The sequence below is a fragment of the Halichoerus grypus genome, chromosome 5 (genome assembly GCF_964656455.1).
Source record: "Halichoerus grypus chromosome 5, mHalGry1.hap1.1, whole genome shotgun sequence".
NCBI lineage: Eukaryota > Metazoa > Chordata > Mammalia > Carnivora > Phocidae > Halichoerus > Halichoerus grypus.
The window spans coordinates 155177115-155198146 of record NC_135716.1 but is presented as its reverse complement, the minus strand read 5'-3'; the positions used below and the strand labels follow the sequence as shown (position 1 = coordinate 155198146).

At 42.1% G+C, this 21032-nt stretch overlaps 2 protein-coding genes and 1 long non-coding RNA gene across 7 annotated transcripts in view; 2 read left to right on the top strand and 1 right to left on the bottom strand.

The window, feature by feature from the left end:
* The window catches only part of FOXJ3 (forkhead box J3), a 145364-nt gene extending 145127 nt beyond the window's left edge, over positions 1-237 (bottom strand). For 3 of the 5 annotated variants that reach the window (XM_078073292.1, XM_078073294.1, XM_078073296.1), the window contains exon 1: positions 51-236. The gene's annotated coding sequence lies outside the window, so the exon portion shown is untranslated. Of the gene's footprint in view, positions 1-50 lie in introns of all 5 variants that reach the window. The other 2 variants (XM_078073293.1, XM_078073295.1) reach the window with 1 other exon arrangement.
* Positions 1-21032, top strand: part of LOC118527416 (uncharacterized) — a 50876-nt gene that overhangs the window by 994 nt on the left and 28850 nt on the right. Inside the window, exons 2-4 of the long non-coding RNA XR_013448219.1 lie at positions 6875-6964; positions 9076-9115; positions 9210-9338. This is a non-coding gene — a long non-coding RNA (uncharacterized LOC118527416). The remainder of the gene's footprint in view (positions 1-6874; positions 6965-9075; positions 9116-9209; positions 9339-21032) is intronic.
* Positions 14642-17077, top strand: LOC118527393 (large ribosomal subunit protein eL39-like). Its single transcript, XM_036079190.2, has 2 exons — positions 14642-14665; positions 16746-17077. The coding sequence occupies exons 1-2, from the start codon at positions 14642-14644 to the stop codon at positions 16893-16895; spliced, it is 174 nt and encodes a 57-aa protein (XP_035935083.1). The 3' UTR covers positions 16896-17077.

Genomic DNA, 21032 nt, shown 5'->3' with positions numbered 1-21032 from the left:
GCCTCCTCGCCCGCCGCCTCGGCCCCGCCACCCCGGCGGCGGGCACTCACCTCAGGCTGCGCAGGCCGGGACGGCCCGGCCGAGCCCCCGGCCGCTGCGTGCGTCTCCGCCTCCCGGGAAAAGTCCCAACGGTGCCTGGTGCGAGCGGCCGAGGCCCCGAGCAGCGCCGAGAGCGGCGGCGGCAGCGGGAGCAGCCAACATCCGGGGCCGCGCACCCGGAACTACTTCCCGACCCGCTCCTCTCCCGCCCCCGCCGTCGCCCCCGCCTCCCGCGACGTCGCTGCGCCATCGGCACGGCGTCGGCGGCGTCCCCTCTCCTCCGCGGGCACGGCCGTGGCGACGCGCGCGGGATCCCTCCGCTGGGACAAGTAGTGCCCTGGGACGCCGGGATATCTACTTTAACGCAGCCAGTATTTTGGAGTTCCGAACGATTTGGGGTCCCTGCGCTTCAGAGTGGCGGCTAGGAAGTGGGGCGGCGGGGACGGTCCCGTAGTTGAGGACAGCAGGGACCCTCGGCCTTGGACCCTGCTCACGAATTCCTCAGGCCCCATGCCCGGGAGGGATGGCGCTTCGTGACCTTGCCCCCCACCCGGACCCCGCCACCTCGTGGTAGCGACAGGCACCCCAACCTCTCCGGGGAAACCAGACCCCTTTTCCAACTTTGCACAGCGCGGGTTCTACAGGCCCCAAATAAGAGCACCTTAGACCTTCAGGACACCCTTTTAGAACTTTACAAGTCCCAGGTTCTAGACCCATCTGCCGAGGCCGTTTCCGTCCTAGCCTTAGTTTCCTTCTTAAAACAGCAGCTGGCACTCTAAAGGCCCTTCTGATTATAAAATACTTGTTCAGGTTATGGTCTTTGCTATCAACAGGTGGAACCTTTAGAAGGGTAGTTCGGAATACTTGTGAACTTTGGAATTTCCTTTTACGTCAATCTTCACTGTTCTTTCTCTAAACTACTAGCACTGCTAATCTGACCTGTAATTTCATACTTAATTACATTCAGACCTCTAATTTCCTATTGCTTCATTGGGTTAGTCACATACATATAAGCAAGCACCAAGGATGCTTTTGAACTCACAGTAGGTGTTCAATATTTGGATACTCAGATATCTGTTGGGTGAATACTAGGTTGATTGGATGAAAGAAAAAGGAGAGGCCTGAGTGAATTGGCCTTGGGAACCGTTTTTGACATGGTCTTGTAGGGATCAGATAAAGACCTCAGGTAGTTAAAGAGCTGAGTACCCAGTTCCTTCAGCAAACATTGAACACCTGCCATTTGCCAAGCATTTATTCCTTCTCTATTTAAGACTCTAGTAAGATTCTAGGGGCCCCTGGGTCGTTCAGTCGGCTAAGCCTCTGCCTTGGCCTCAGGTCATGTGACCTTGGGTCCTGGGATCAAGCCCCACATCTGGCTCCCTGCTCAGCAAAGAGTCTGCGTCTCCTTTTCCCTCTGCCTCTCCCCCCACTCTTGCGCAGGCGCATGCTCTCTCTCTCTTTCTCTCTCTTAAATGAATAAATAAAATCTTAAAAAAAGAAAAAGACTGTAGCAAGATTCTGAAAATAAAAATATTCATTCACGCATTTGTCCAACAAATATTTTCCAATTACTACTAAGGTTGTCAGACACTATTTTAGTGCTTAGGCTGTATCAGCAAACAGTAGAGAGAGGAGAAAACATATCCTCCCCTTTTGGAGCTTTCATCTATTATGGGGAGAAAGGCGATTAACATAACAAAATTATTTGGTGTGTTAAAAGGTATTTAGCATTATGGGGGAAAATAGACGGTTAAGAGGTAAGAAGAAAACTGGAGGAGGGCGGGGCTTGGGATTTTTTTTTTTTTTAAACAACAGCGGTTTATTTATCAATAATGGGTTTATTTGTTCAACAAAGACTTCAGCCAAACCATGTGTTAGGTGCTGGGGCTTCCGTGGAGAACAAGCCAAAGTTCTGACCTGGTGGACTCCCCAGCTATAGTGGAGACCACATGCCAAGTGCTTTCCCGTGTCCTCTCATGCAATGCTTTTCGCAAGTCTGTGAGAAAGGACTCCTCTGTTCATGTTTGCAGCTAATGAAATTAAGGGTCAGGAGAGAAAAACCAGCCAGGATTCAAACCTGAGGTCTTCAGAGTCCAACTCCCTTTCTAGCTTCACCTCAGCTGAGATCTCATATTTTTCTGTTTCATTATACCTCACCTCTTTCATCATGGAAACTCATGCATTAATCTAGGCGAATGGCCTTAGGCCGGTATTGGGGCAAAAGGGAGGGAGAAAAGGAAAATATTTAGAGGAGAGGGAGGACTTATCAAAACATCTAGACCTGTAAAGCAAAGTAATAGGGGTAGCAAAGAGGATTTAGTGGAAGAGAAATGAAGGTAGATTCATAATATTCCAGTTCTGGTTTTACAGGATGGGCTTTTAAACAGCCATGAGGGAGAGCCCAATTCAAGATGACTTTAATGAGAAACTTGAAAGAGGTGAGGGAGTGAGCCATGCCATTGTCTGGGAGTGTCCCAGGCAGAAGGAATAGCTAGTAGAAAGGCCTGGAGGCGAAAGCATTCCTGGAAGTGTTAGAAACAGTGAGGAATCCAGGACAGCAGAGCAGGGTGAGCAACTGAGACAGGAATGGGCTGATAAGGTCAGTGGGGTCTTGTGGGCCATTGTAAGGATCTTGACTAAAATAAAACCACCACAGGGCTCTGAACAGAGGAGCAATAGGGCAGTTCATGCTTTCAAAAGATCACTCTAGCTGCCGTGCTAGGAGTCGAGTGAGCAGTGAGCCGACAACATTGGAAGTCAGAGGCTCCACTATCCTGGTTCAAGATGAGGACTTGGACCAGGCCGATAGAGTGAGTAGGAAAAATAGGAAACAGTCTCTATACTTTAAGAACTCACAGTATAGTGGGAAGCACACAGATTAGACAATCACAATACACTGTGATAAGGGAAAGAGAATCCTGAAGAAGGGGCTACCATTGCCAGCTTCCCTGAGAGAGGGTAGAAGACCCATCTTCTACCAAGTTGCCAAGGGAATTGGACGTCTCTAGTTCTTTTTTGGGCCGTCGGGTGAATCCTTGATAACATGGCTAAAATTTGTCTTCTTCCCAGCCCTTCAGGTCCCAAAACCCACCATCATCTGGGGGCCATAGGCAGAAGGGTTCTAAAGAACAGTCTGGGTCATGCAATTAAGAATATGGGGAAAGCTGAGATTATCCCTATTTGTCAGAGGAAGAAACTGTGGCCAATAGTCACCAGGTTTTAACCTGAGACTAGGATCGAGGTCATCAGAGTCCCAAACCAGAAGTCTCTCTGAGCCGCTTGAGCAGGGTCAGCCAGATGATGGGGTAAAGGAATAGAAAGACTTGTATCTGGACAGCTGCCAGAATGGGGTTGGGGGCTTGCGGATCAGCAGTCTTTGAGAAGGAAAGAAACACAAGTCCCAGAATGTCAAAGATGGAGGAGCACCCCTCCCCACCCTCCCAAAAAAAATTTTAATGGCCATAGCCAGCAGGGTGCTATGGGGGGATTCTGGGACCTGGTAGGACCAGGGAGGAAAAGCTTAAAACTCAGACTGGGAAGGCAGACCTGGGTTCCATCTCATGTTCCATAGCTTTCTGTGTGCCTACATCAAGCGATTTACTTTCACTTAGTCTCTATTTTCTTGCCTATTAAATGGAAACAAGAATCATAGCTACCTAGCAAAAGAGACCATGCCATGCATATGCTGCCATAAAATAAAGACACCTCCACCCCACCCCCCCGCCGGGGCGCCTGGGTGGCGCAGTCGGTTGAGCGTCTGACTTGATTTCGGCTCAGGTTGTGATCTTAGCTAAGGTCATGAGATCAAGCCCGGCGCCCAGCTGTGTGCTGAGTGCGGAGTCTGCTTGGGTTTCTCTTTCTCCCTCTCCCTCTGCCCCTTCCCCCCACCCTCTCAAATTAATAAATAAATCTTTAAAAATATATTTTAAAAATAATGATTAAAAAATAAATAGAAATAAAAGCCCCAAAAGACATTATTATGTACGAGGTTGAGTGTCGGCACAGAAGAAAGTAGTTCACACAGTCCTGGGAGGGGTGGGCTGGCCAGCAGGGTGGGGGAGCAGGAAGGCCCTCAAAGAGGAGATCAACTCAAGAGACAGAGCCTTAAGAGAAATAGATTGCTCACAGCAATGAGATAGAGGTTTTATTGTTTTGTGTTGTTTGTAATCTTTTCCCAGCCTCATGTGGATTATAAATTCCCTGAAAGAAACACAGCCCTGAGCTGGGCTGCAATTGCCCTACAAAAACCTTGATTCAGCTGCATGGGCCGTTCATCAACAGCGGGGTGTTCAACACTTCACATGACCCCCAGCCACTTAGACAAATGAAGCTTTACCTGATCCTTTTCTCTCTCTTCGTGTATTGTAAGAGGAAAGCAGAAAATGAGAAATGAATTTAAAATGAGCCAAGACCTACAAGAGGAAGAGAGAAAAACATGAGAGAGTCCCCCCTATTATTCCCAGCCCTAGAGGATCCTTCCCGATTCCCTGGATATCTTTAGATAATACTTTATATTTTGTGTATTGGATGAACAACAACAACAAAGCCTATATACAAAGGCCACTGGAAAGCTCTCAGCACCACAAATGCTATTTAAAGACAACACTTGGGAGTTGGGTGTTGGTCACTGTGCATCCTTAACTAGCCTTCACTAATCATTTATTGAGACCCTACTCTATACCATGCATTGGGCTGAATACTAGGGAGTCAAAAGGGAATAAATAAATTCTCTATTTTCAATGTGCTCCTAGGCTTCTGGAGAAGCAGACATGTAAACAATCCCAGTGCAATTTGGTAGAGATTTGTACTTGTGCCATGGAAACAGAAAAAACAAGGCTTAACTCGGATTAGATGGGGATGGGGGCACCAAAAAAAACTGGACCTTTAATGGTAAGGTTAAGACTAAGTCTGAATAAATGAGTAGGCATTTGCCATGTAGAGACAGAAGCAAGGCTGGAGTAGAGGAAGAAAATCTGGGGTAGCAGAGGATAGCTTATATAAAGTCAGAGGTTGGATGAATATGAGAAAAATAGAGACCATGGAAATTACAGTCATGTAGGTGGTCATTAAACACGAGTGACTGATGGGAATAACTAACTCATAAAACTAGACCATATCACTCTATGTAAACCATCCATAAAGTGAGTTCCTGCCCTCTAAGAACTTGGTATTAACTTCAGATTATTATATCAGTACGGCAGAAGAAAGGAGTAGTTAAGAATCTTTCTCCCCAGCAGAAGGTAGTAGCCTAAACTTTTTCCAAGTTCTAGCCATGCATTTGCTCAAGTGCACTCATACCATCTACCTTCCCCACTCCATAACCCCCATCCTAAGGTGGTACTCCCCCCATCCATCTTCCTGGTAACCACCTGGCTCAAACCTTGGCTGGCCTCCACTCAGAATCAGCCAAGCTAATTAAAAGCATAAAGAAAGACACAAGGGCATCAGGACAGCTGAACAAATATTAACAAATACATAGATTAAATAAAGTATTTACATTACATGTAAGCAATGGGGTAGAAGAAATTTGGATGGCACTAGGAAGAGCGAGTCAGGAGATGTTCAAATAGAGTAATCTCTCTTCCTGTTAGCAAGTTGTATCTTTTGGAATGACTGAATGAAAAACCTGGTTAGCAGGAAAAGAAAGCCAAGGTTTGCAGCTCAGAGGAGCCTGAAACTCTGGGTACAAACATGGTAGTTAAAAAATAATTGTTTGATTTCAAATTGTGAAGTATTGACCTAGTTCATGCCTAATGAGCTGAATAAGAACAATCAAGAAACCCTAGCATGGTGAGAGAGTGGCTAATAATTATTGAGTGTTCCTTGTGTGATTGGGAACATGATAGCCCCTTTCATACTTTTTAATTTAATCCTTAGAGCAAAACTATAAGGTAGTCGTCCCCATTTTATTTATTTGTTTTTCTAAAGATTTTATTCTTTTAAGTAATCCCTACAACCAACATGGGGCTCAAACTCACAACCCCAAGATCAAGCATCACATGCTCTACCTACTGAGCCAGCCAGATACCCCAGTCATGCCCATTTTAAAGAAGAAGAAATAGAGGCTCAGTAGTGACAGTGGTAGTCAGGATTTGAACCCAGAACTGCCTGGCTCTAGGCTCATCTTCGAAGACCCTCTAAACCATCAGTTCACATAGATATGAGAATTGTAAACTTCTGGGTGCTAGCCACTGCAAGAGAGTGTATTTACATCCAAGTACTACTTTAGGAACGCTTTCAAACCTTGTTAGAGGGGCGCCTGGGTGGCTCACTCAGTTAAGTGTCTGCCTTCAGCTCAGGTCGTGATCCTGGGGTCCTGGGATCAAGTACCACATCAGGCTCCCTGCTCAGTGGAGAGTCTGCTTCTCCCTCTGCCCCTCCACCTCCCCCTGCACATGCTCTCTCTCTCAAATAAATAAATAAAATCTTTAAAATTAAAAAAAAAATTAAAAACCTTGTTAGAGACAGTTGGGGTTGGGACCTACACACAAAGTCCCAAAGAATTCTCTTCATTTTTTCTATGGACACACAGTCCAAATAGTTTTTGCTGCAGGAGGGGGGAGGTAGCTGAAAATCTGTTTGTTTTGCAACCAAAAAAAAGATCAAGAGACCATTTATGGACCATTTTATTGTTTCCAAACCTTTACTGTGCCTCTCATGGGTAAATCCAGGATGGATTGTGCTTCCCTCGCTCCTTTGACAGCAGGCTTGATTATGTGACTTGCATTAGCCAATGAAATATGTGAGTGGCTGAAGGAGCCACTTTCAGATGGAAGCTTTAAGAGTCAGTGTGCTTCACTATGCTTCCCTTTCCTGCTGCCGCGATGACCAGCAGCATTCCGGATAGAAACTAATGGAGCTGCCTGATCCCAGAGTGAAGGCAACATGCAGCAAAGCTACAGCTGACCTGGGAAGGACACGAAGCGTAAGTGAGAAAAACAACTTTTGCTTATTGAGTCATTGAAATTTGGGAGTTCCTACCACAGTGTAACAGAGCCTATCCTGACTAATGCAGACTCCTGCTGAATTTTTTCCCTTTGGTGATCCAGATTTCTGGTGTCATCCCCAAGTGTAAAAGGTTGTTTGGGAAGGATGAGAAAATATAGGAAATGGGGCGCCTGGGTGGCGCATTTGGTTAAGCGTCCGCCTTCGGCTCAGTCATGATCCCAGGGTCCTGGGATCGAGCCCCGCATCGGGCTCCCTGCTCAGTGTGGAGTCTGCTTCTCCCTCTCCCTCTGCCTGCCGCTCTGCCTGCTTGTGCTCTCTCTCCATCTCTGTCAAATAAATAAATAAATAAATAAATAAATAAATAAATGAAAGAAAAGATAGGAAATGGAATGATTGGGTGTAATGTGGTACAAGGGTTTAAAATAGAAGATTTTTGGAGTGCCTGGGTGGCTCAGTCAGCTAACTGTCTGACTCTTGGTTTCGGCTCAGGTCATGATCTTGCAGTGGTGTGATCGAGCCCCACATCGGGCTCTGCGCTCAGGGCAGAGTCTGCTTCAGGTTCTCTCTCCCTCCCCCCTCTTCCTCTGCTCCCCCTTCTCTAAAATAAATAAATAAAATCTTTAAATAGAAGGTTTTTTTAAAAGATTTTTATTTTTTTAGGTAATCTCTGTACCCAACATGGGGCTCGAACTCACAACCCCGAGATCAAGAGTAGCATGCTCCACCGATTGAGCCAGCCAGGTATCCCATAAAATAGAAGATTTGAAACTCAGTCTTGATCTACGGGCTTAGATAAGACTTTATAAGGATAAGATAGGTTCCATAGACTATGTCATGTCCCAGAGGAAGTTACAAAGATTAAGATATGGTCTCTGTACTTGAGACAAGGGCCATTCTCACATTCATTTTTTTTAACAATTTTATTTTTTTACTTAAATTCAATTAATTAACATAGTGTATTATTAGTTTCAGAGGTAGAGTTCAGTGATTCATCAGTCTTACATAATACCCAGTGCTCATTACATCATGGGTCTTGCTTAATGTCCATCACCCAGTTACCCCATCCCCCCACCTTCCTCCCCTCCAGCACCCCTCAGTTTGTTTCCTATGATTAAGAGTCTCTTATGGTTTGTCTCCCTGTCTGATTTCCTCTTGTTTTATTTTTCTTCCCTTCCCTCATAATCCTCTGTTTTGTTTCTTAAATTCCACATGAGTGAGATCGTATGATAATTGTCTTTCTCTGATTGGCTTATTTCACTTAGCATAATGCCCTCTAGTTCCATCCATGTTGTTGCAGATGGCAAGCTTTCACTCTTTTTTGATGGCTGAGTAGTATTCCATTGTGTATATATACCACATCTTCTTTATCCATTCATCTGTTGACAGACATTTGGGCTCTTTCCATAGTTTGGCTATTCTCACGTTCATTTTTAAACCTAGCACCCTAGTAGGTGCCTGGCATCCACAAAGCACTCAATATACTTTTATAAAATTTTGTTTAACTAATGCTGTGGAATGATCTGGAATTATAACTCATATTTCTTAACTCTCCACAAAGGCTCTTCCTACGTTGTGTATTGCCCACTTGGGTTAAGGGATCTTGGAGGGGAAGGCTACGGTAATATTTTTTTTCCAGTTTTACTGAGAAATAACTTACATACATCACTGTATAGGTTTAAGGTGTATAGCATGATGGTTCGATTTACATATATTGTGAAATTATTACCACAAGAGGTTTAGCTAACATTCATCTTCTCATACAGATATAGTAAAGGAAAAAGAGAAAAGAAAAAAAGGAAAAAAATTTCCTTGCGATGAGAACTGTCAGGATTTATTCTTTTAACATCTTTCCTACATATCATACAGCAGTGTTAATTGTAGTCATGTACATGATTTATCTTATAATTAGAAGTTTGTACCTTTGGGCCACCTTCCTCCAATTCCACCCCCACCCCCCGCCTCTGTTAGCAACAAGTCTGATCTTTCTGTATGAGTTTTATTTCATTTTTAGATTCCACACGTAAGTGAGATCATACGGTATCTGTCTTTCTCGGTGTGACTTATTTCACTTACCATAATGCCTTCAAGGTCCAGCCACGTTTTCCCAAAAGCCATGTTTTCCCAAATGGTAAGATTTCCTTGTTTTTTTTTTTTTTTTATGCCTGAATAATATTCCATTGTATGTATATATACCACAGCTTCTTTTTTGTTTTTTTCTTAAGTAAGCTCTACACCTAACGTGGGGCTTGAATCCTTGACCCTGAGATCAAGAGTCACATGCTCTACCGACTGAGCCAGCCGGGCGCTGCCCGTACCACAACTTCTCTGTCCATACGTCCATCAGTGGACAGGTAGGTTGTTTCCATGTCCTGGCTGGTGTGAATAATGCTGCTATGAACATGGGGTTGCAGATATCTTTTGAATTCATGTTTTTGTTTTCTTTGGATATATTCCCAGAAGTGTAATTGCTGGATCATATGGTAGTTCTATTTTTAATTTTTTGAGGATTCTCCATACTGTTTTCTATAGTGGCTGTGCCAATTTACATTCCCACCAACAGTGCACAAGGGTTCCCTTTTCTCCACATCCATGCCAGCATTTATCTCTTGCCTTTTTGATGATGGCCATTCTGACCGGTGTGAAGAGATGTGTCATTGTGGTTCTAATTTGCATTTCCCAGATGACTAGTGATGTTAAGCATCTTTTCATTTACCTATTGGCCTTTCATATGTCTTCTTTGGAGAAACGGCTACTCAGGTCCTCTGCCCATTTTTTAATTGGGTTGTGGTTGTTTCCTACTGACTTGTATGAGTTCTTTATATATTTTGGATATTATCCGCTTATCAGATAAACGGTTTGCAAATTTTTTTTTCCTACTCTGGAGGTTTTCTTTTCACTTTGTTGATGGTTTCTTTTGCTGTGCAGAAGCTTCTAGTTTGATGTAGTCTCACTGGTTTATTTGTTGTTTGTGCTTTAGGTGTCATATTTATGGTAATATTATTAGCAAATTTTTATATAATACCTTACAATTTATAGGCATTCCATTTATTTGAAATGCCACAGAAATAAAAAATGTCTAGAGCATTAGCATCTGCGGGGCTGGAGTATCACAGGCATTCAGTAAAGGCACACAAACCTCCCTGAGTAAATTACAAAGAGTAGAAAACCTTGAAGAACCCAGGGGGCTTGGCAATGAGAAATCTAGCTTGAAGTGCACTGTGGATCAATTTTTTAATGGGACCAGACTAAGAGAATATGCAGGTGAAGGTCAAACTCAGACAAACAAAGGGGCAGGGCCCTGAGGCATCTCCAAAGAGAACAGAGCAGTAACTGGAAAAACTTTCCTTGGAACGTCCTCGAAGCAAGCATTGAAGAAAGTTCTGAAAATGAATTAGGACTGCCCAAATCTGTGGATCAGTCCTTCAAAACCAGGAAGAGATTCAATCTGTTATTATTACTATTCACTTAAAAAGCTAAGACACTGCAAATATGATATACATCTAATTCTGAAGTATAAGAGTGTCTGGGCATAATTAGAATATTCAAAGGGCTAATGCAAAGCAGAGAAATGAAGAGTTATCCAGTGAACCTATTTGGGTTAACCTTAGCAGATTAACCAAATTGAATAATGTACAAAAAGATTCATTCCTTCTTTCTTTCTGTCTTTTTCTTTTTGTTTCTTTCCTTCCTTCCTTCCTTCCTTCCCTCCTTTCTCTTTTAGAGAAAGTGCAGGGGGGAGGGGCAGAGGGAGAGGGAGAGAGGGAATCCTAAGCAGGCTCCACATGGGGCTTGATCTCACAACCCTGTGATTATGACCTGAGCTGAAATCCAGAGTTGGACACTTAACCCACTGAGCCACCCAGGTGCCCCAAGAGTCTTTATTAATTTTTTCTTTTTAAGATTTTATTTATTTGACAGAGAGAGACACAGAGAGAGAGGGAACACAAGCAGGGGGAGTGGGACAGGGAGAAGCAGGCTTCCCGCAGAGCAGGGAGCCCGATGCGGGGCTCGATCCCAGGACCCTGGGATCATGACCTGAGTCGAAGGCAGACACCTAACGACTGAGCTACCCAGGCGCCCCTATTAATTTTTTTTTTTTTTACCAGGAGACTACATGGAGGTTTTTTTGGTTAAAAAAAATGACAGAAATCCTTGCAACTGAAATATTTAAATAATGTCTGGGATTTGCTTTTAAATATTCCAGGAAAAAAACGTGTGGGAGATCTATGAAATAAGATTGGCAAAATGTTCATGTCTATTGAAGTTCAGAGGAGGGAACAATGGCTCCCTGTGGAGTGGAAAAAGGAAGTAATAGTTTGCCTTACTAAATCACTATAATGATGCTAATTTGGAGATCATTGTCCCCACTTCACAGGCAAAAAAATTGAGGTCACGTTGCTAGTGAATGACAATGTAAGAACTTGAGGCTCAGTCTTATGACTTTGAAATCTTTCCTTTTGCTAATAACCCACACTGATTGTCTAAATATGTTTTCTCAGATTCTGACATTTTACTGGAAATGGAGAAAAGTTGTTTTTCTGTATAATGGAAACTTATTTATAATTCCTATATCTTTCACCTTTCATTATAGGTTCTCATCTCCACTTTTTTTGGTGAGTAATCTCTATACCCAACACAGGGCGCAAACTCATGACCCTGAGATCAAAAGTCAGATGCTTTACCAACTGAGCCAGCCAGGCACCCCTCTTATCTCCATTTTGGGCAGTTATTTTGATTACTTCCTGACTCATGAAGTTGTTTTAATCTCATTTAATCTGAATTCATGATCCATCCATCTATGGTTGATTCCCACCATTCAGCACAGAATGAATATGGAATTTTTTTTTAAAGATTTTATTTACTTGAGAGAAAGAGAGAGGGCATGAATGTGTAGGGGGGTGCACAGAGGGAGAGGGAGAAGCAGACTCCTGATTCGGTGTGGGGCTCAATCCCAGGACCCTGGGATCATGACCTGAGCCGAAGGCAGACACTTAACCGACTGAGCCACCCAGGCGCCCTGGAATGTTTTTTGTTTGTTTTTGCAAAGATTCTCAAAGCAAGAGAGAGATGCCACAATGCCTGCGTGCACATGCATATACACACATAAACACAAAGTTTATGTTTAAGTACTTAAGTACAGTTTTTCCTTTTCACTACTTAGCAGTTAATTTGTGGCCTGCTATGCCCACTTCCTCTATCCAATTGCTTTTTCTTCCATGTTAAGTAGAGTCAAGCTTAACCCTTCTAGTGGGGTTTGTTGTTCCTTGCTACATGAAATACATTTGTCATCCTTGTGCCTGTAAATTGCATCTGGATTTGATCTGTTTCTGAAATGAAATTTACTAGAAATGCTGCTGTGATGACTCTCCATTCATTCAGTAAACATTTATTAAATGCTGACTCAGGCTGGGTCCTGTGCTCAGGGTTTGTAGTACAAAGATAAAAACAATAGCTAGGGGGCAGTACAGCATAATAGTGATTACGTGACTATGTGGTAGTGATAAGTAAGCACTAGTGATAAGTGAGTAGGGACTCCCTTGCCTGGGGTAAAATCCCAGCCCTGCCACTCAGTAGCGCAATGACTTAGATTGGGCAAATTGCTTAATCTCTCTGCGCCTCAATTTCTTCACCTGTAAATGGGTATAATAACAGCACCTACTGCATAGCTATGTTATGAGTTAACTGAAACCATGCACTTGTAGAGAGTCTAACACGGTGCTTAGATCCTAAGAAGTGTTATAAATGTGAGCTCTTCCTATTCCTCTGTAGGGTTCATAGAGGAAGGAGAGTGGAAGAAGAAAGTTGATCAGAGTGGGGGTGGATTTTAAGGTTTTTATTTAAATTCCACTTAATTAACATACAGTGTAATATTATTTCAGATGTACAGTATAGTGATTCAACACTTCCATACATCACCTGGTGCTACTCACAACAACTGCACTCCTTAATCCCCATTACCTATTTCCCCCATTCCCCCTGCCCACCTCCCCTCTGGTAGCCAGTTTCTTCTCTATGTTAAGAGTCTGTTTCTCGGTTTGTCTCTCTCCCTTTTCTATTTCCTTTGCTTACATGTTTTGTTTCTTAAATTCCACATATGAGTGAAATCATGTGGTATTTATTTTTCTCTGACTGACTTATTTCACTTAGCATAATACTCTCTAGCTCCATCTATGCTGTTGCAAATGGTAAGATTTCATTCTTTTTGATGGCTGAGTAATATTCCATTGTACATATATACCACATCTTCTTTATTCATTCACCAATCAGTGCACACTTGGGTTGTTTCCAGAATTTGGCTGTTGTAAATAATGCTGCTATAAACATTGGGGTGCATGTATCCCTTTGAATTAGTATTTTTGTATTCTTTGGGTAAATACCTTGTAGTGCAATTGCTGGATCATAGGATAGTTCTATTTTTAACTTTTTGAGGAACCTCCATACTGTTTTGCAGAGTGGCTGCACCAGCTTGCATTCCTATCAACAGTGCAAGAGGGTTCCCCTTTCTCCACATTCTCGCCAATACCTGTTGTTTCTTGTGTTGTTAATTCTAGCCATTCTGGCAAGTGTGAAGTGATATCTCATTGTAATTTTGATTTGCATTTCCCTGATGCTGAGTGATGTCGAGCATCTTTTCATGAGTCTATTGGCTATCTGTATGTCTTCTTTGGAAAAATGTCTATTCATGTCTTCTGCCCATTTTTTAATTGGATTATTCATTTTTGGGGTTTTGAATTTTATAAGTTCTTTATATATTTTGGATACTAACCCTTTATTGGGTACGTCATTTACAAATATCTGCTTCCATTCTGTAGGTTGCCTTTTAGTTTTGTTGATTGTTTCCTTCACTGTGCAGAAACTTTTTATTTTGATGAAGTCCCAATAGTTTATTTTTGATTTTGTTTCCCATGCCTCAGGAGACATATCTGGAGGGGTGCCTGGCCAGCTCAGTTGGTGGAGTGTGCAACTCTTGATTTCAGGGTTATGAGTTCGAGCCCCATGTTGGGTGTAGAGATTACTTAAAAATAAAATCTTAAAAAAAAAAGAGAGAAACCTATCTAGAAAGAATTGCTATAGCTGATGTCAAAGAAGTTACTGCCTATGTTCTCTTCTAGGATTTTTATGGTTTCAGATCTCACATTTAGGTCTTTAATCCATTTTGAATTTATTTTGGGGTATCGTGTAAGAAACTGGTTAAAATGTCTATACTACCCAAAGCAATCCACACATTTAATGCAAACCCTATCAAAATACCAACAGCATCTTTTACAGAGCTAGAACAAGCAATCCTAAAACTTGTATGGAATCACAAAATACCCCAAATAGCCAAAGTAACCTCAAAAAAGAAAAAGCTGCTAGAAGAAGCAATCCTAAAACTTGTATGGAACCACAAAAACCCCAAATAGCCAAAGCAACCTTGAAAAAGAAAAAGCTGGAGGCATCACAATTCTGGATTTCAAGTTATATTACAAAGCTGTAATGATCAAAACAGTATGGAATTGGCACAAAAATAGACAGATCAATGGAACAGAATAGAAAACCCAGAAATGAACCCATAATTACATGGTCAATTAATCTCCAACAAAGCAGGAAAGACTATCCAAGGAGAAAGAGAATAACTCTTCAACAAATGGTGCTGGGAAAACTGGACAACAACATGGCGGTGGATGTTTTAAGAAAAGTGTGCAGACACAGAAACATTTGAGATCAGCCTTGAAGGATTAATTCAAGTTTACTGGGGCAAGGGAGGCAGGAGGGTGATTCCAAGTATAAAGGCCTGGACCTAGTGGTCCAGGCTGTACATATTTGAAGGGCCTTCCTTCTCCTGAGCTCCTTAGGAGCTAGGGGTATGGGTGCTAGATCAGATGACCCTGTTTGGCAACTGTATCACAGGTCAACTCCTTCCTCTACATATTCCTCTTGACTTCACTCCTCCACTAGAACTGATCACAAAAGCACACTTCACCACCAAAAAACTTCTTGCCCACAAACTCCCTATCAGAGTCTGTTTTTTCAAGGAATTTAACCTACAACATCATGAATGATACTAATTGTAATTTGAAATAGAAAAAATATTATTTGTGTGCACAATGTAGAAGCCTCACTATGGAGAGCCAGCTAGGGGAGATACACATTAATTTATTCATTAAACCAACGTGATGCAGTTATCCAACACTGTAGTAAGGAATATTCTGTACTTCTTCACATCTAAGCATCTTTGCTGTGCATACAGTCTTGGATAAATGGACTTATTGTTTTATTTTTTTTTAAGATTGATTGATTATAGAGAGAGGAGAGAGAGCACACGCAGGAGGGGCACAGGGAGAGAGAATCTCAAGCAGACTCCACACTGAGCATGGAGCCCATCACAGGGCTCAATCTCACCACCCCGAAATCACAACCTGAGCCAAAACCAAGAGTCAGATGCCCAACCAGCTGTGCCACCCAGATGCCCCTGGACTTACTGTTTTAAATACGATTCCTTAATCTCTTCAAACTATTTTCTATGGAAAACTTCAAACCAATGCAAATAGGCAAATAATACACTGAACCCTCCCCATCATCCAGCTTCGACAGTAATCATGTAGTAGCCAACCTTGTTTCATCTAGATCACTACTCTCACCCTCACATTGCCCCTTCTGTGATATTTTAAAGCAAATTCCAGATACCATGCTTCATCAATACACACATATGTTAAAAGTGAATCTCCAAAAGATAAGAACTGCTATTTTGACACATCATAACATTATCTTATCTAAAAATTAATGGGAATTTTTGAAGTCAGAAAATAAATATATGAAGACATATATTAAGACAGATCTTTGGGATGCCTGGGTGGCTCAGTCGGTTAAGCGTCTGCCTTCTGCTCAGGTCATGATCCCAGGGTCCTGGGATCAAGCCCCGCATCAGACTCCTTGCTCCGTGAGGAGCCTGCTTCTCCCTCTGCCTGCCACTCTCCCTGCTTGTGCACCCACTCTCTGTCAAATAAATAAATAAAATCTTAAAAAAAAGAGAGAGAGAGAGAGAGATCTTTGGTCCATCCTGTCTGTGTTTATATTTCCAATCCCCTTAAGAATTTCTTAACATTTTGTTTGTTTGAATCAAGGCTCAAGTAATATCCACAAATGGAAATTGGATGATCTGTCCCTTAAATCTTTTTTAATTTATAAGTTCCTTCTCCCTCTTTTTTCCTTGCAATGTGTTTGTTGAAGGAACTGCACTATTTTTCCTGTAGTGTTTCTCCCAATCTGGATCTTGCTGATTGCTTCCCTGTGGTGGTTGTTTAGCCTGTGCTCTGCCCTCCGCGTCTTCTGTAAATCAGGAGTTGGGTCTAGAGGCTGAATTAGATATTCATGTGTAACTTTTTTTTTTTTTGTCACAACTACTTCACTGGTAGTATGTTCTTCTATCAAGGAGGCACAAAATATCTAGTTATCTCTCCTTTTTCTTTTCTTTTTTTTTTTTTTAAGATTTTTTATTTATTTATTTGACAGAGAGAGGCACAGTGAGAGAGGGAACACAAGCAGAGGGGGTGGGAGAGGGAGAAACAGGCTTCCTGACTGAGCCAAAGGCAGACGCCTAAGGACTGAGCCACCCAGACACCCCCTCCTCTCCTTTTTCTAATGAATAACCTAAAAAGATTTTCTCCGAAGAAGTTAAAATCAGCATAACTGGGACTGCAAGTTAAGAATTGCAGCTGAGCTTTCCCCCTTTTTGCCGCCATCTTGGTGTGTGTGACTGACTGTTCTCCGTCACATTTTCTCACAAGACTTTCGGAATCAAGGGATTCCTGGCCAAGAAACAAAAGCAGAATCATCCCATTCCCCAGTGGATTCGGATGAAAACTGGTAATAAAATCAGGTACAACTCCAAGAGGAGGCACTGGAGAAGAACCAAGCTGGGTCTGTAAGGCATCACACATCATGAGATGCCACACCTAATAAGCACACATTTTTAAGCTGCATGAAGATCATGTGTTCCTATCCTATCACTCTGTAAACATCCCTCCTACCTGGCCATGTTTTATCAGGGAAATGATTTTTCTCTGTTACTATGCCTCTGAACCAGGTTGGTTCAGTAATAAGTGTGAGACCTTTCGGCTGAAAAAAAAAAAAGAATTGCAGCTGAGGTGTAGTTGGGCCATCACAGGACAACTGATCTTTAAGGACCTGGAAGATTAAATCTAGTCCTACTGTTACCCTATCATCTATCATCATTGTCTTATTATTCACCAGGTTTTACTAAGTGCTAATCATGATATCCAGGACTGGGCTGGGCGTCATGTTGTAATAATTAGAACTATTTATTGAGTCCCTGCTGCAGGCCAGCTACTTTATTTAGGTTATCTGTAATCATCACAGCAACCCTGCAATGCAAGTTTTATTATCCCCATTTTGGAGAAGAAAACTAGATTTCAAGAAGATAAAATGACTTTCCTAAGGCCACGCAATTGGCAAATGGCAGAAGCAGAGGTGGTATATAAATGCAGATCTGTCTGGCCCAAAGGTCTCCTTTTTCCACTAACCCCCAGTCCTTTGAAAACCCACTGAATTATAAGAATGATCCCTGCCTTCAACAGGATTATATCTATGTAGGAGAAAGAGATAAATTGCTAAAACAATTAAAGACTATCAGATAAGAAAACACTATATAGAACATGAACAATGAAACTGTGTGCAGTTTGCAAGCAGTGATTGCTATAAATGAACAGGAAGGAGGAGGGGGGCCATCAGTGTTGATTGAAGTTCCTGGGGGAGGTTTCATCAAGCAATGCAGGAATTATTGCAAATATAAAAGCTTTACCAATGAGCAAAGGGTCCTTTGCACAAGCATCTTCTCCCTTGGGATCCATGTCACATTGACACAAAGATTTTGTCACCATGGCAACTGGTCATTGGACCAATGAAATAATCAGTTGTCATGGTAACATGATCTCCATCTTACTCCCACCAGGCACCTGTTCCAAATCATCACATCCTCCAACAACCTCATGCCACCTCAGTGCTCCTTTCTTTTTTCCCTAGTCACCCTGTTACCCCAGCCACCTATGTTTGAGCCCCTAAATATATGACTAGATGTATATATGAGACTATTAAAGGGAGAGCAAAGGAAAGTGACTTTGTAGTATAGAGCTTCAGTACAGATGGGGGAAACCCTCTAAAATGAAAGAGTTGAATGAGCCAGAGCACTGAAGAAAAAGAGCATGTGATGCTTCCCACCCCTCACCCCCCATGTTTCCCTAAGTAAAATTCCTTTAGATTTTGAAGCATTGCACTTCCTGATTCTCCTCCTATTTCTATTCATTCACTGGGTCCTTTTCCTCCTCCTGTCTCCTAAATGCAGGTATCTCTCAAGGCTCCATCCTTTGTGTCTGTTCTTTCTCTAAACAGCACTGCCCAATAGAGTAGCCACCAACCACATGATGGTTATAGAGCCCTTGAAATTCATTATAGATATACTGAACTGAAAAGCGCTATAAGTGTAAAACGCATACCAGATTTTAGAGACTTCATACCAAAAAGAGACTATAAAATATCTCATTAATACTTTTTATAGTAATTATATGTTGAAACAATAATAATTAGGATATGTTGAGTACAACCAAGTATGCCATTAAAATTTAATTTTATCTGTTCCTTTTTTTTTTTTTTTTTTTTAAAGATTTTATTTATTTATTTGACAGAGAGAGACACAGCGAGAGAGGGAACACAAGCAGGGGGAGTGGGAGAGGGAGAAGCAGGCTTCCCGCCGAGCGGGGAGCCCGATGCGGGACTCGATCCCAGGACCCTGGGATCATGACCTGAGCCGAAGGCAGACGCTTAACGACTGAGCCACCCAGGCGCCCCTTATCTGTTCCTTTTTAATGTATTTAACATGGTTACTGAAAAATTTAAATTGCAAATGTGGCTCACATTCATGGTTTGTGCTATATTTCTATTGCACAACACTGCTCTAAATTTTCTCTTTCAAGCCATCTCACCCATGCTTTAGGGGTCAAGTGTCTCCTCTATGAGATGATTCTAGGATCCCAAATCCCAGTGTCTTTTCTGAGATCCAAACCCACATTTCCAATGGCCAGAAATTCTGGCTCTTTCACAAATAACAACCAGCTCCTTAGCTTTGCAAGAACAAAGCCATGAGCTTTCCTTCAAAACCTGTTCTTTCTCCTGATTAACTTTATTAAACTTTTGTGTTATTTTCTTACTGCTACTGTAACAAATTACCACAAACTTGGTGGCTTAAAATAACACAGATTTACTCTCTTATAGTTCTGTAGGTCTGAAGTCTGAAATGGGACCCACTGGGCTAAAATTAAGTTGTCTCCAGGCTGGATTTTCCTCTGGAGGCTCTAGGAGAGAATCCATTTTCCTTACCTTTTCCAGCCTCTAGAGGCTGCGTCATTCTTTGGCTCCTGACGCCCTTCCATCTTCCAAGCCAACAATGACAGGTCAAGTCTTTCTCAGGCTGTATCCCTCTGGCACTAACTCTCCGGCTTCCCTCTTTCACTTCTTAGCTCTCTTGAGATTACCCTGGGCCCATCAGGATAATCCAGGATAATCTCCTCATTTAAAGGTCAGCTGATTAGCAAATTTATTTCCACATCCAATCTTAGTTCTCCCTTGCCATGTAACATAACATATTCACGGTTCCAGGGGTTAGGGTGTGGACCTTTCATCTGAAAGGGCTGGACAGAGAGGAAGAATCTGTGTGCAAGGCTAACAAGAAAAGAAATGGTAATCAGGGCTCTCCTTGCTTTCAAGGCAACCACTGACAGATAGGAAGCAATGAAAGGCGCTAGCTGGTATGAACATCAACGGTCTAACACCTTTCTTAGTTTACTGCATAATCTACCTCCTCTAAGACTCCTTTCCTGATCACTCCTTTTCCCCAGTTACACCTCCCCTCCATGACAGTTTTTGTACATCCTAGACATCTGTCTTACTCTTTTTGTATCATGATTATGTCTGTATGCACTTGGTCTTAACCTCTCTACTAGGTTGGAAAATATTTTGTGAACAGGAACTATTTGGTTTCTGTTTGCTTGTTTGTTTTTTGTTTTGTCTTTATTATTAAGTAAACTCTACACCCAACGTGGGACTTAATCTCACGACCCCAAGATCAAAAGCCGCACGCTACCGACTGAGCCAGCCAGGCACCCCAGGAACTATTTGTTTCACCTTTGTTTTTAACCATGATGGCCTAACATGATACTTAATGTCATTTCCCAGTAACTATTTCTTGAATTTAGTTGAATGGAGACAACTTACGTCGACTTATAAAGCATGTGCTTTGTCACCACAACCAGATTTCCTTAAACAGTGAACACTTTTTATTTATTTATTTTTTTATTTTTAAAGATTTTATTTATTCATTTGAGAGAGAGAGAGTGTACAAGCATGGGGCACGGTAGGCAGAGGGAGAGGAAGAAGCAGGCTCCCTGCTAAGCAAGGAGCCTGATACAGGGCTCGATCCTAGGATCCTGGCATCATGACCTGAGCCGAAGGCAGACACTTAACCAACTGAGTCACCAGGCACCAAGTGAACACTTTTTAAATTGACTTCCACTTAACTGATACTCTCCATTCTGTTTTAAAAGAATCATCAGTGCGGGGTACCTGGCGGGCTCAGTTGGTGGAGCACGTAACTCTTGATCTCAGAGTTGTAAATTTGAGCCCCATGTTGGGTATAGAGATTACTTAAAAATAAAATCTTAAAAAAAAAAAAGAACCATCAGTGTAATCCTTGTAGGTAATGGGCTGCTGTGCATGTGAGTTTTATGCTCATCCAGGGTCAGCTGTATTTGATTTCATAACCTATTGATGCCAGGTGTACTTAAATTATAAAACCGACTATCTCAGTTGGTTAAGCGTCTGCCTTGTGAACAGATTAAAGGAGAAAACCTGACCATTCCAATAAATACAAAAAAAAATCAACAAAATTTAATACTCATTCATGATTTCTTTCTTCTTATTTTTTAAGATTTATTTATTTATTTATTTATTTGACAGAGAGAGACACAGCGAGAGAGGGAACACAAGCAGGGGGA